Source organism: Tachypleus tridentatus, chromosome 13, assembly GCF_004210375.1.
Source record: "Tachypleus tridentatus isolate NWPU-2018 chromosome 13, ASM421037v1, whole genome shotgun sequence".
NCBI classification, from domain to species: Eukaryota; Metazoa; Arthropoda; class Merostomata; order Xiphosura; family Limulidae; genus Tachypleus; species Tachypleus tridentatus.
Window position 1 is genome coordinate 143,449,052 of NC_134837.1, and position 16,098 is coordinate 143,465,149.

Consider the following 16,098-nt stretch of genomic DNA (forward strand, 5'->3'; position numbering starts at 1 on the left):
ATTAAATTAGATCCCACCTATCATGCCCACTTGTTACATGCTTTTTTTCATAAATTGCCTATAGTTCTCTGTGATGTTTAATACTATATTATTTATAACTAACAGAAAGTATAGTTTTAATTTGTCAAATGCCATATTACATTGTTTTCTGTGCATAAAATTTTGTTTTGCTTCTAGTTACCATGGGAAACACATTATTAAGATTGGCTAAATTTTTAATGACTCTTATTGCATTGTTAGAAAGCAAGAAAAATTATGATAGTTATAGGTGCATCATTTAATTAAGTAAATATTTAGTATAGTGGTACAATTAGCATAAAAAACATAGGGTTATGTTTCCTTTACAAGTTACAGCAAAACAAAAAGAATATCCAGAAAAGTACAATAGTTCTTATTTTTAATCTGTATTATTTTTATTGTTGTAAAAGTAATTAAAATGTAAAAATTAGAAATTTGTTAGGTTAGAAAGGTAAGATAAAAAATAAAAGATGGATTCTCATGAGTAGCTTGTGCATAACTTAAAGTAATGTGAGCTACATATTTGCTGAGTGACTTGCAACTTCTGTAAGGTGGGGCTGTTTGTTAAACACAGTTCAAAGGACAAGAAATTGATAACATTTAATTAGAAACAAATGGATACTATTACAGACTAAGCTATTTAGGATAAACAATTGTAGTCAGTGATGTCGAGAAACCCACTTGTTGAGAAATATATATGCAAAAACAGCTCGTTTGGGTTGAGAAAATATTTTACATAGAAGAGCGAACAACGTTTCGACCTTCTTCAGTCATCGTCAGGTGCACAAAGAAAGAGGTAACTGACCGGAAGCTGACCACACGTTTGAAAAGGGTTGTGTAACTGAGTGTCGGAATGTAGAGGGCGGTATTAGATGTTTGAATATACAATTTTATTTTATTTTATTATATTAATATAGGTATAAAGGCGTTCCTTTATATTGGTTTATTTTGGGTTTAAGTTGTTGTATAAGTAAGGCTTCTTTAATTTTGCGTTTGTTTATGTTTGTTTCTTTATTTAGTATTTGAGTGTTTTCTATGGTTATGTTGTGTTTATTTGACTTGCAGTGTTCGAAAACGTGTGAAGGTGACTTTTTATGTTCTTTGAATCTGGTTTCCATTTTTCTACTTGTTTCTCCAATATAGAAGTCGTGGCAGTTATCACATTGTATTTTGTAAATAATGTTGGTGTGGTGTTTGTCAGTGTAGTTTTTACATAGTATAGACCTCAGTTTTGTGCCTGGTTTTTGAATAAATTTGGTATTAACTGGAATGTCATATTTTGTTACTAGTTTTTTGCCAAATGTTGGTTATTTGTTTGCTGATGTCAGGAATATATGGTATACAGCAGTATATGGTTTCGTGATTTTTTGATTCGTGAGATATATTTACTTTAGTTGGTTGATTTTGCTTTCTGTCTTGGTGGGTGCGTATAATGTTTTCTACGGTTTGTGGTGGAAACTTATTGATGTTGATGAAGTATTGTTTTATTTTGTCTAATTCATCGTTAATTTTATCTGGTGAGCATAGTTTTATGGCTGTGTTTATTTGGTTTCTTAGTATGTTGAGTTTTTGTTTTGTTTTATGTGCTGAGTCCCAAGGAATGTATAGTCCAGTATGGGTGATTTTTCGGTGGATTTCTGTTTTGAATTGTGTGTCGGTTCTTGTAATTTTGAGGTTAAGAAATGATATTTGATTGCTTTCTTCCTGTTCACATGTGAAGTTAATGTTGGGATGTATAGAGTTAATGTGATTGAAAAAATTAAGTATGTGTTCTGTAGATTTGAATCCCATAACCGTGTCATCTACATATCTGTACCAGTATAGTGGTGGATGTAATGCTGTGTTAATTGCTTGTGTTTCAACTTGTGTCATAAAAATATTGGCTAGAACTGGTGATACTGGGTTGCCCATGCTTAGGCCATTTGTTTGTATATAGTTTTGGTTGTTGAACATGAAGTTTGTCTTTATCGTGGTGAATTCTATGAGGGTTGCTAACTGGTTACTGGGAATGTCTATGGTTGGGTTAGGGTCTCGGATATAGAGTTCTAAGGCTATCTTGCAGGCTTCAGTGGTTGGAACTTCTGTAAAGAGGGATATAACATCGAAACTGGCCATTAAGGCTTTATGATTAAGTTGATTTAGATTAGACTTGAAATTAAAAGAGTCTTTGATGAATGAGCTGGCTGATGTTACATATTTGGAGAATGCCCATGCTATGTATTTACCAAGATTGTAATTAAACGATTCGTATGTGGACATTATTGGTCGTAATGGACAATCTGGTTTATGAGGTTTGGGGATGCCGTATATTTGCGGTGTGTGTGAGTCGGTTTTACGTAGGTAGGAATAAAGTGTTTGTGAAATTGTGTTGGCTTTTTTCATTTGTAGTAGCAATTTGTTCAGTTGCGTCTCGTGTGTCTTTGTTGGATTTGTGTGTATTGGTTTAAATTTGTTCGTGTCTGATAGGATGTTATTCATTTTTTGGATGTATTCATTCGTGTTCATTATGACTATAGCGTTACCTTTATCTGCTTTTAGAATTTTTATGTTTTTAAACCAATATAAAGGAACGCCCTTTATACCTATATTAATATAATATAATAAAATAAAATAAAATTGTATATTCAAACATCTAATACTGCCCTCTACATTCCGACACTCAGTTACACAACCCTTTTCAAACGTGTGGTCAGCTTCCGGTCAGTTACCTCTTTCTTTGTGCACCTGACGATGACCGAAGAAGGTCGAAACGTTGTTTGCTCTTCTATGTAAAATATTTTCTCAACCCAAACGAGCCGTTTTTGCATATATATTAAACAATTGTAGTATTTTGTTACAGTTTTCAGTCATTCTAGAAATAAAAAGGGTTATTTAGATTTATTTAGTATTTTTAAGATGGTCATGAGGTTGGTCAAATTGACTAGATGCATGAAGAGTTAGGGTAAAGAAAATAACAAATATAATGTTTCACTGAAAAAATGTGTGAACTTTTTAGGAGGTTTTAATGATGTCCATATGATATTTGACAATTTTCATGTGAAGAAAATAATTTTTAATCTTAAAATGAAATTCACTTTGCACTCAAAGCAGTCAACACATTGACTCCTTCTAAACACAGGGAAATTTTTAGTGAGAATACTTCTTTAAAAATTTCATGTTTTTGAGAACAAAAGATTTGTGATGTTTGCTGAAATTCTGTGAAGATCCACAAACCATAACTCTATGTTTCAGAACATAGGTGGTATGTATAATATAAATCTGAAAGAGTATGTTGTATCTTCATGAAATTTAACAAGCTCTCAGTAAACTTAAAAAGTCTTTTGTAAACAAAAAAATCAGAATTTTTAACTAGGTATTTTTACCAAAATTTTGTTTAATTGTATGATGTTAAAGTAGTGACTGCTCCAAGTGCAAAGTGAATTTCCAATTAAGATTAAAAATACTTCTCTTCATATGAAAATTTCAGATTTTGTTTGCTTAGTCCATAAAATTTCCTGAATAAATATCAAATGTTTTTTTGTTTTTTTTTCAAAAACTATATTTTCCTAACCTTATGTCTACATAAGATTGGTTAATTTGTCTGACCTAGTAACCAACCAAAAAAAATTCCAAAATAAATCTAATTTGCCTCTTTTTTTTCTTTTTTTTGAGAATGACTTCAAATTGTAACATAAAACTTGATTTGTTTATACTTAAATTTTATTCTGTTATAGCTCTTTTAAACTGTGTGTAAACTAATGTGAAGCTCTTGTTGCTCTATCAAATTACCTTATATGTGGGCTGCTCATGAACATACACTGTGAAAATATTATTATTCTTTAATTTACCTCATCTAACTTTATTTAACCTAAAAGGATCCTTGTTTTTACATTTTATAATAGTTTTATAATACTAAATAAAGAATACACTTGAAAAGTAAGAAATGAGGTACATTCCTGGGTCTTTTGTCTTTTTTTGCTGTAGACTCTTGGTGACACCCTAATCCTGTGTTTGAATACCAATAGTATTACTATACTGAATAATTCTGATATGGTAAATGACTTCCACTTACCGAAAAAGAGCTATTCTCATTCAGTGCTGCCCTCTATACCCATTGTTTTTTTTACATATGCCACAAATCTTTTATCTCCCCTCCATTGGAATTGACTTGTTTCAGTGCATCTCATGTAAATCATCATGTGTCAACCCTCCACCAATTAGAGTGCAACATGCTCTCATAATGCATGTGACTCCTCCCTCTTGATTTCTAGTGAACTGTCACTTCTCTTTTGGCAGTGCTCATGTTCAGATGTTTTTTATTATGGCATTTGTTTTGTGAATTGTGATTTTAATAGTTTATTTTCTAAAGTGGGATTTCTTTATTTTTTGTCTTTACGTTGAAGAATGTTTTAACTTAATTTTTTCTTACACTTGCATATTGTACATCAAACACTTTTGTTTGATTTATGTACTTCTACATGAATTCTGAGGCTCATGTTCCCACTTTGGGTGTTACATCTTTAGCATCATTTTCATAGGCTGTAGATGGAGGTATTTTGGCTAAAAGTGTCATTAACACCAACTGATCAGAATTATTTTTATTCTTTATAAGTAGAAAAGTATGCTGAATTAGTTATTGTGGTTTCCAAGTTGATTTTTGGTTTCTCTAAGTACATAGCTTACTCTGACAAGAAGTTATTATTTTACATTACAGAGTCTGATTATGGTATTTGCACATTTGATACATCATCAGATGAATGCCGTCTTGGAGTTTTTGTGTGGTGTTCCAGGCCCAACAGGAAAATCTGCTTTGGAATTTGTTCTCACTGAGTGGTGTTCACGCCAACATCTATTTTTTGGTGCCTATGAGAGTAAAATCAGGTATATTAAGTAGTTAATCACATAAACTTTTTATTTATTTATTTGTTTTTACTTTTCATACTTTCTCCATATTTGGAGAACTATTAGGGGTGGTTTTCTTCTCTAGCAATACTTCATGATAAAACAGTAAAAAGATGTAGTTGACAAAATGGTGAAACCCTATAACTTTTTTTTTTTTTTTTTAAATATAGTAGTGGTTATAGCCATTATGGTAAAATGTTCAAATTTCTACATCTTTGCAAATCTCATAACTTTTTGTATTGTTACATATACTTTTTATAACATTTTTAAAGTACTTTAAAAGAAATTAGTGCATAATAATGGGTGTATTTTGTCAGGTAACAAGCTATTGAAAGGATTGTGTGAATAATTAAAAAACAGTTTGTTATTAAGAACAGCAGAATATCATGTTGCACAAGTCAGACAGAAGGCTTATGAACTTACGACCTTTATATAAAACAATAAAATGGTGTCATTTTACTATATCCTGTTTGCTTGTATATACTGTAACTTTGTTGTCATAAAACATTGTTTTATGTATTCACAACTTTATAAAATCCCCACTTCATTATGACTGTGAACAAGCCAACAGACTTTCTCAATCAATCTGAGCAATCCAGTTTTTATAATGTATTGTACTGAAAGTTTCAGGCATAAAACTGTCATTAAGTATTTTCCTGCACTACATAATTCATAAATTCTAAATCTGCTAACTCATTAGAGATAAGCTATTTAAATGGGGTCTTTCAGTAAATGTGCTACATGAATTCATAAAATTTTAAAGGGATAAAAAGGAACTTATTAATTAGTCCATCAGATATGTCTCTTCCAGCTCCCAACAATAACCATGCTAACTACTTGTATTTATCCAGTTTTTCTTGAATTCAGTTAAATTTTCAGCTTCCACCATCCCTGAAGCCAGCACATTCCAAAAACCAAACCATCCTGTTTAAAAAAGTAATACTGTCTAAACTGCAGAAGACTCGTACACTGCCAAAATTTGAATTTGACCCCTTGTTCTGTTGTTTTCACTACTAAACACCAAAACATTTGGTGGATCTATATTATCAGTACCCTGAATAGTTTTAAACATCTCAATGAAATTCCATCTGACTATTCTCTTCTCCAGAGATAAATTTAGAGATTTTAATTTCTTCTCATGGGACAGTCCTACCAATCCAGGCATCATCTTAGTGGCTCTTCTCTGAACCCACTCCAACAATTCAGTGTCCTTCTCGAAGAAGGGAAACCTCAACTCTATGCAGTAGTCTAAATGAGGCCTTACACATGGTCTATATAGTGAAACAAGAATATGTTTTGCATTCAAAATTTCTGTAGATGCTACCTAAAATCCTGTTAGCCTTATTGCTATCTAAAATACACTGTTTAGATGACTTAAGTGATTAATTTATCGATAATACTAAGATCGTTTTCTTCAACCACAATATTTAATGTATTCCCATTGAAATTGTAATAGCAATTTGAATTGTGAAAACCTACATGTGCCACCATACATTTTTTTCTGTTTGTTTTTAATCAGCTCTCTTGACTTCCTGTAGTCCTCCAAGTTCTTAATATTTCCATAACATTTAAATTTCTTGAATTTATTATGTTTATTCGAGGTATGATCTCCTAAAACTTTACTAACATGTACTGGTTTATTCTGCTCTGTTGCCCTTTTTGTTTCTGTAGAGAATTTCTATATTATCTATGTATGTCAGTTTTTCCTAAATGTTTCCCACATCTGTTCAAAATCCCCCTCCAACTCTTTAGTCCAATCTACAGAAGCCAGATCATGTCTCATTTTGTCAGAATTAACCTTCCTTAAATTCTACATGTAATAAAATTCCCAACTAAATAGTGCAGTAGTTGCTTGTACTTAATTATTCACCAACCACAACTCACTGGATTCCCATTCCCATTGGATACTAATATTTAACCTAATATAGCTTCTTTTCTTGTAGGTTCCATCATGGGTGTTATCCTGAACAAATTCCAAAAACCTATATTCCTCATTGTTTGACTTGACATTTTTCCAGTCAGTACTCCTAAAATTAAAATCTCCAATAATATTTTTTTTTCAGCTACCATTCTGATCTAATTATACAGTTTATCATTAACTTTTTTTTTCTGACCTGGTAGTCTATAATAAATCCCAATTACAAGACTTTTTCCTTTATATCCACTAACACTAACCCAAGCTGCCTCAACCTCAGTGCTATTTTCTTTATTATGTTCTAACTCAACAGGATGCAATTCACTTTCACATATGAAGTTATGCAGCACTAGGTGATTTGTTAATAGACACAACTATCTAAATTTTAATATATTGTGGAGTTTTTATCTCTTTGTAGATAGTAATACATGTATTGTTCTATTTTACTTTTGTTCTTTTCAAATTGTGTTTTAACACTTGGTATTTGCATAAATCTCACTTGTTTGTTTTGTAGTACTCTTGCTCTGTGCAAGTTATTAGAACATGGAGTGGAAAACAATGACCAGAGGTTGGTGACCATCACTGTCAAAGGAGAACAAATCTTTAATTCCATTTCAGAAATCCGAACCCGCTCTAAAACTTCTCAGAGTAAGATAGTGTGTGCATAATTTGATATACATAACAATAGCTTATTGGATATAATGGATATTTGTACATAAATATGGGATAAGGTTTAAAGATATTATAGGTGAAGTGTGCTCTTTCTATCTCTCTTTCTTTATTTATATATATGTGTGTGTGTACACACACATGCATTATCAGTATGTAATGTCTGTAAGTATTTCAATGTAATTTAATTTTCAAATTATAGTATTACAAAAACAGTTCTGGGTACTATTAAATTAAAATTTTGAGTGGGGATAGTATCTGTTAGAGGTTGAGTTGAATACCAGTTTTAATAGACTTAATTGTTTTTCTGAGGATACTAGTCTTGTTATATCAATGGACAGTCATTATCAGCCATAGTTGTGTTGGTGTAAGTCTCAGCTAAACAAATATTTACTGTAAAGATAGTTAAGTGTTTTTTCCTTGAAGGTCCTGACCAGTGGACGGAGATACCAGTTCTAGTGAAGATTTACAAATTACTGATAAATGAGTTATCAAATGCTATGGAACAAACCATGATTCAAGAAGATGACGAAGAAGAATCTGAGGTATTAGTTATTATGTTAACTAACTATCATTGTCTGCTTAATACATAAAACATAACCAACCATACAGATACAGTGGAGTCCTGTGTGTTGTATAAATGTACCAATTTTTAATAGATATTTCCTTTTAATGTAGAAGAATTGAGTTTAGGGATGTTAAATTTCAATAGCACTTGATGTTGTATGTGAAGTTTTGAGAAATTGTGTTTTTAAGCTTAAAAAAAAATTAGCTGAGTGTAAATGTATTTTAATATTCAATTTAATGTTCTTGCATTTAAGTTACTTTTCTGGTGGATTCCATATACAGAATCTAGTTCTAATAATGTTTATAAATGTCTGGATTGCATAATTTCAGAGGTATTCTGATGTTTAAAGGTGTTTAACATACATATGCTCAGTATATATTCAAAGATATATGTATATGTTGAGCATATTGTGACTTTGGTTAATTAAGGTTGAGAGAAAGTCTTATCTCAAGACTTTATCCTGAAAAAAATATTCTTTTAACATGCAATATTTTTAAGGAAATATTACAGATGTTTAAACTTTTTTAATTATTATATTCTGTAATAATTACTGTAACACCTATGTTGTTTTTTTTACATGTTACTACTAAGCATACAGAATTTGAAACATAATTCAAGAAAAGAAAATTTTGCCTTTCATAACTTCAGAAAGAGGCTTTGCAAATCAGCATTTGTTTTGTAATAAATTACAGTTCAAAGGGTCTGTATATTAAATCTGGTTGTAATATCATTTCTTCACTTTTGAATATTTATGCATTTCCAGTGTCAGCAGTGGAAGTTTAAAGCTGTATGTTATAATTTAAAAAGGAGAACCTTGTGAAAATTACTGCTTTTGTCTGATTGTTGGTAATATTGGTCAGTTCTTAGCTATATGTACAAAAATATATTGAATATATGTTTATTACTAGGTGTAATCTTTATTAGTGTTGTATTTGGGCTTGTCAGCAAAGCAAAATTCACTATAACATTCAAATGTTTGTAAGGTTTGAATATTGGAGTTTATCAATATTAAAGCTGAAGCCAGGGAACTCTCAAGAAAGAGAAAATCAAAGTTCTGCTTGGGGTTAATTTAGGTGGTTTAAATGACTTAATAATGATTACAAAATGTGTTTTCATTTTATAATTTACTTTCAGTTTATTTGTTGATGTGTGGTCTAATTATTAGATAAAATGTAGAGTTTCAAAAGACGTTTTTACATGGGTAAAATGTCAACCTAAATATACATAATAATTTTAGTTTTTTGTTATTCAATTATAGGTTATTTTGTAGTAATTTCCTTGTCAAATCTCTATAGTTCTGTAGTATTTCTATGATGTTTTTAAAATATAAAATAATGTTTTATTCATGGTTCTCATTGACAAAATGGGCTGCAATTGAAACAGTTCTAAGTATACAACTTTAAAACATTAAATTTGAGTTCTTATTAATTCAAAACATTTGAAGGCCCTTTATTAAAAAAAATTAAAAAAATGAGGTTAAGTAGAAAGAACTGTACTTTAAAGATAAAGATGCTTTGATAGAATGGAAACAGATATTGTGAACCATTTGACATTTTGAATAAATGAAGTTAACATTTAATGTCACTATTTGTACATGAAAAGTTGTTTAAAAAATAAATTATTTGTTTTATGTAACTTGGTAAGTAAAAAGATATTTGGTTACAAAAGTTTGCAAACACAGCACAACTGTAACACTTTTTCAGCACACCTTGCTTCAACTGATTACTTAAAAACAAGACATATTTCTTAAAGTCATCACAGTTGTGACTAATATTATTATTACAGTGATTTTGGTCAGCTGGTTTTGAATGTGGAGATAGAAAATAATTCTATTTATGCTAAATGTTATTAGATATGCTAAAAAATTATTTTATAGGGAATTAGTATATTAGGTGTGTATGTTTGTGTATGTATGGGTTTGTGTTTACTTAAATCTTTTTCAGTTAAGAGATGGAGATTTACTAATGGTTTTAATTTTTAATGAGCAATAAATAAAAGAGCTTTTCTCTTTCTTTGTTTTCTGTCTTTCCTTCTAGAGCAAAAGATCTAACATACACTAACCTCTGTACAAAAGTTGTTGAAATGTCTGTTTAACATTAGAAGTTTTTAGTACTACTTTTTTAAAATTTATCTTCAGATTTGAAATTTACACTTTGTTATTATATTATGTGTTTATATAAATAAACAAGATATTCATTTTATTTGTACTGTGTGGTACTCAGCATTATGATATGCTGTCTAATATGAGTCTCATTTTAGATAAGTAGTTTTTGTGTTATTCTTGAATTAACAGGATGATGACTTTGAAGACATAGAAGCAAATCAGGAGAATACCAATTCAGCATTGTCCAATATATTATCTCAGTTTGCTCCAGCATCAGATTATGCAGGTATTTTACTCTTATACAAGTGCAGAACAAAATATGTATAGTTGAATATTGTTTATAGTTTTTAAAAGAATCAAATAAAAAATACCTTAAGCATATATAAATAAGTAAATGGTCCCTAAGCATTCTTTAAATCTTTTGCCCCAGTAGATTAAAGTGCATGCATCATGACATTTTGGAATGTTGTTTTCAAAATCATATTAAATAACATTCTTACTACTTACAGCAATGAGATTGGTATCAAAATGTAGTTAATATTTTAAATTGTATGTTTTAATTTCTTACTTTAAAAGGAAATGTAAAGTATAGTTTTTGTTTGTGCATCACATAACATGTTCAGTTGTCTTATTGCTCAGTTTCTATTTCATTATGCCCACCATATAATATGTACAAATATCTAACAAATTACAAACTTGAATTGGAGATATAGACAAGCTAAATATAAAACAATTACCTTCCCTCACTATGATTTGCTGAGATATCAATATATTTATCAAATCTACAAGTAGCTCTACCATTTAAATCAGTCATTTGAAAGTTCTTAATTAGTACCATCTACTACAAGCTCAAGTTTATAATCACTAGAAAGAGAATTTTTCCTCTCTATATAATTTTGACAGTTGTTTATAAGTAGCTTGAAGGCAAAAGTGAGAATTTTGCCAAAACTGTAGATGTGTGATCAATAAGTTGTTGCTCAGAATAGGGATGGGATTTTTTTAACCAACATACTTTTTATTTAGAGACCTTATTAAATTATAGAGATGTTAAGGATACTAATGTAGTAATTTGATAATTTTTATTTTTCATAAGTTAATGTTTGAAGCCTACAAAAGTTATCTCTACACCCTCCACCTGCAAGACTAAACAAGGTTTAAAAGAGGCTTAGCACGTTTGATGCATGAGCACAACACGAGTAATATTCAAAATCAATGTTTATCAGTGTATTTCTCATTTACTTATTCAAGTTTCAAGAAATGTAACTAAAATTTAAAAGTTAATGATTAAATAGTGATATGCATATGTACATTGAATGTACTGTAGCTGAAATATCACTGTAATTTTCTTCAGTATACTTGTATTATACTTACTTTTATATTTTGTAGGCCAATACATAGTTAATCCTGCTGCATTTGTGTTCTAATTGTCGAAGATTAAGCTAAATTTAAAACCACATTATACCCCATTTAAAACAAGAGGGTAGTCAGTTTTATATGTGCCCAAATAACACCTTCATATACTGCAAAAGTCCACAATAATAGATTAGTAGTGGTCTGAAATACCTACAATGTGAATAGACTGGCGAGGCTCAGAACCTACAATGTTTATTAGACTAGCAAAACTGTGAACTATATAATAAATGTTTTCACACATTTCAATTTCAGTTTTATTACCCTGGGAAATTTCTTTTGTTAGTATTGTAGGAAACATAATCTACTTAGTCCAATGTTGTGAACTATATAATAAATGTTTTCACACATTTTAATTTCAGTTTTATTACCCTGGTAAATTTCTTTTGTTAGTATTGTAGGAAACATAATCCACTTAGTCCAATGTTGTGTTCTCGGAGCAAGGGCACATATGACACATTCCTGTTTTGTATTGTGTTTTTTGCTCTTGAAGGTGGTGTATCATAGTTAACATGCACAAAAACGGTTGGAGATATGAGCTTTATTTACAGTGTATTTTAACTTTAGATCTTGAAAGTAAAATAAAAGCAGAAAATATATCGGATATGTTTAACAGTTAAAACTCTCAGGGTGCATACTTTAAAATTTTGTGATTAATAATGAAGGAAAAAGGACACAATTACTAATTTTATTTCTGATTTTACAATTTTTCTTTTTATTATATTTGAGATATCTACTGGCTGAATAACTAAGTAATAAAGGTAATAACATAAGGTGTTACTGAGAAAAAATATATATTTAAGAGGTTTTAGAAGTTACATAAACAAAATTTGAGATATTTGAGACAAAAAAAGTATTTTTAATCTTAAAATGAAAATCATTTTGAACTCGTACTAGTTTTAAAATGAATGATTGCTATTGCTACAGACAAATATTAGTAAAATACTTTATTAAAAGAAATATGATTTTTTTTGTGCACAAAAGCCTTGTAATGTTTACTAAGAATCTAGCAAATTTTATGAACATACACTTAATGTACTGAAACTTAGTATGTAAACTATAACAAGTACAAATGGTAATGAGTGCTGAGAGAATTGAGTAGAAAATAGTAATTCTAAATTAAAAAAATAGTATTGATCAATCAAACTGGCAAAATATAACAAGATAAAAACAAACTAACAAACTAGTATTGAAACAGAAAATATCTGTTTTTAAACTTACAGACTTCAGAGACTGGTAACAAACAAATTTTGAAGAATAACACAAAAGTGAAACATAAATATTGTAAATACAGGATAATTTAGAAGTTTAAACATTCATACTTTAATATTATCCTGTTTCTATGGCCATTTTGCATTAGCTTTGTTTAATGCATACTTTTTTAATGTGTGCTGTGATAGCTAACCAATTGATGTGTATCTGTGTAAAGAGAGAGAGATTCTGTTTTAAAACAGTGTAAACAATTATAGTCTTCTATACATAGCGGTGGTGCTTAGTTTGGAATAGTTTACCATTTACTATTACATGTTTCAATTAGAATATTTGTATAATGTCTTGTAATATTGACTCTTGGTGCTGTATGAAACATTATAAACATTGCAGTATCTTTTGTATACATTTCTAAAGATCAGTCATCCTGCTGGTACATCTTTTTGAAACTGACATTTACCATAGAAGGATAAAATATTGCAGGAGTTAACTGCTCCTGACAGGTTTTCCGACATGTAAAAATAATAATTTTTGTTGAAAGCTTCTAAGTGTAATGAATAATGTTAATCTAATACTGCTTTTCTATAATTTGGTAAGAAATAAACCAAATGATGTCTTATGTACATGTGTATATGCATTTTATATATTTAAAATGTCCACTAAATGGCTGTGAGTATATTGTGTTAAAACATGGTGGTAAAATCCCACTATTCATTCACAGAAGTGTTTTTTGACAACCTTCCTCTAGTGTATCAGCTTGGTGTTAGATAATTTTCATTTAGCTCTGTGTGAAAACTCTAAAGCAAAGAAACAAAATTGTTTTAAAACTGAAAATAGAGTAGATATCCAATTCTCTAGTAAACTCTACATATTATCTCTATAATCAAGGTTGGAAGAGTAAAATGAGAAATTTAGACTTTGTGATTGTTAAAGTAATGAATTTTCATCAAGATACTGTGTGGGCTGCTCTAAACTTTTAAGTTCTAATAACTTAATATTTTATCTTTGGTAAAGTCTGTATTTTTACATGTTTGATAAGTGGCATTTCTTTAATACTTATGGACGTTTTTTCTTATTTATTTAGTGTATATTTCCTTTCTTAAACTTTATGAAAATGTAAAGTATGATGTCTGAAAATGATGGAATTACACTGAAATTTATGTTCCAGAAATGCCTTGTGTATAATGTGTTTATTGTAGGATATGACATTGAAGATGAAGATGAAGAAGACCCAGATGCCTTGGCTGACTCTCTTTACCATGTAAACTTACAAGAGTATTTAACACAGTTTCTCAAGTTGTTAGCTCAACAGCCTTATTATTCCACTTTTTCTCAACATCATACCCCTCAGGAGAGACAGGTGCTCCAACTAGCAGGAATATCCATTTAGGTTATTTGATAATCTAGTGAAAGTTACTTTTTTTTTCCTGTACAAAATAACATTTCTGTTGAGTAAAAAACAATTTTGTTGTGTTTTTGGATAGTTGTATAGAAGTAAAAATTTATTTCTTGTGTAAAATATATTAACAAAAGTTATAAAATTTAAAAGTATTGAAGTTTTTTAATAGATTTAATTGAAACAAAATAATAACTGATTGTAATGTATATCACACTATAGAGAAAACTGTATTTTTGACATTGCTTTGGTGAAAACTCACTGGTACATGATTTTGTATAATAATCAAGTCCAAGATTCATATTACTCATAGCAAAAAGTAATTTACTACCTACATTAAAACTGACTGTTTATAAATAATTATATTTGTATTCAGTAATATTAATATTGTACTTATTAGTTTTTAATGCAATATTAATAATTATGCATAAACTTGTAAATTACTTTGAATTTGGGTGTGCATATATAAAACTAAAGTGCTTGAAAAACTTAATGAACAAGTGAATTATTTTAAGTAATATTTCAGGCAATTTTGAGCAGTTTGGTATGTTTTTATACATAAATAAACACTAATGATTGCATGACCTGACTAAATTTTACGACTTTTGTTGACTTCAGCTTTAATTTTGCCCAATCTCTCAATAACAAATCTACATCTGCAGGTAAAGTTTTTCAGTGCAGTAAGTATCCTGAGCAGAGTTGAGTAATAACAAATTAATTGAAAGTAGCAAAAAAAAAGTTAATTTTGGTAGTTACTCGTATGACTGTAGCTTTGAACATTACTATGATAATTTCTGTGTTATAATTAATCATGCCTCATGTTTTTTCTTATCAAGAAGACAAGACTGTATCTCAATTATATCTACATAGTATGTTTCCAGACACAACACAAAGCCTTTTTTTACTTCCAGTTTTGTGAATCAGAATGGTAATAACCAATAATATCTAAAGTTAGCATTAACCTATAATACATAAATGTGATTGAACATAAACTTTCATTCAGAGAGAAGTAAAAGGTATTTATTTTGATCACACAGTTATATAAGGAATGTGTTTTCTAATCAAAAGATATATGATAAGGTTAGAAATAAAGGTTAGTTGTAATCCAGTCAGGATTGCTCGATGTTTTGTATTGCTGGTTATATGATTTTAAATATTCATACCTTCTGTAAATAAGTGTTCAAACCAAACTTCAAATGAATTAAACATGGAAGTATGTTTTTCTTCTGAGTTATTGCTTTTTTTAACTTGTTACAAAATCCATTTAATTTTTTATAAGTCATGAAAACAGTAGGTTTATGATAAATGAGAATCTTTTTTTTTTAATATCAGGTGCTGTTGGTACAAAGTTTAAAAATAAATTTAGTAATATAAAATCTCATGTTATTCTGATACTACAGATTTCTTTATACCAAAGGTAAAATTGAAAATATAACCTGTGATGCACAGGTGTAGTGTGTTATATGGTATAATCAATAAAGGACTATATAAGGCCTGTACGTTACAGGCTTAATTTTTGATGAAACATAAAAAAAATTGTAACATAATCATTATCAGAAATTTGGTCCACCTTATAATACTGAACGGTAAATTTTGACACAATGCCACAGTTTCTAAATGGCGAGTTAAAAGGACCCTAAAATTTTATAAATCTCGAATTTATTTTGTTTACTTGTATAAATGTACCTGCTAACTAAATATTTATCATAGTTACATCTTTTTTTGATATTTAAAACAAGTATAGTGCACTGTGGTCAGCTGTGAATCTTCATTCCAGTTGTAAGTTACACATCTTATTTTTGTAAAAATAAATATTTGGGCCATAAAAGTATATAATTAAACAGTTAATGAAAGAAATTTAAATAATTAATAATCAGTTAAAATATAAACAAGAAGAGTAACATATTAATCCTCATCACTAACAATGG

The 16,098-nt window shown here is 29.4% G+C and overlaps 1 protein-coding gene across 1 annotated transcript in view; it reads left to right on the forward strand.

Moving 5' to 3' along the window:
• The window catches only part of Ipo9 (Importin 9), an 87,566-nt gene extending 72,173 nt beyond the window's left edge, over positions 1 to 15,393 (forward strand). The window contains exons 21-25 of the mRNA XM_076476947.1: positions 4,712 to 4,878; positions 7,329 to 7,462; positions 7,910 to 8,028; positions 10,345 to 10,441; positions 13,974 to 15,393. Of these exons, the coding sequence (XP_076333062.1) occupies positions 4,712 to 4,878; positions 7,329 to 7,462; positions 7,910 to 8,028; positions 10,345 to 10,441; positions 13,974 to 14,164 (708 nt within the window). The 3' untranslated portion in view covers positions 14,165 to 15,393. The remainder of the gene's footprint in view (positions 1 to 4,711; positions 4,879 to 7,328; positions 7,463 to 7,909; positions 8,029 to 10,344; positions 10,442 to 13,973) is intronic.
• Positions 15,394 to 16,098: the final 705 nt, after the last annotated feature.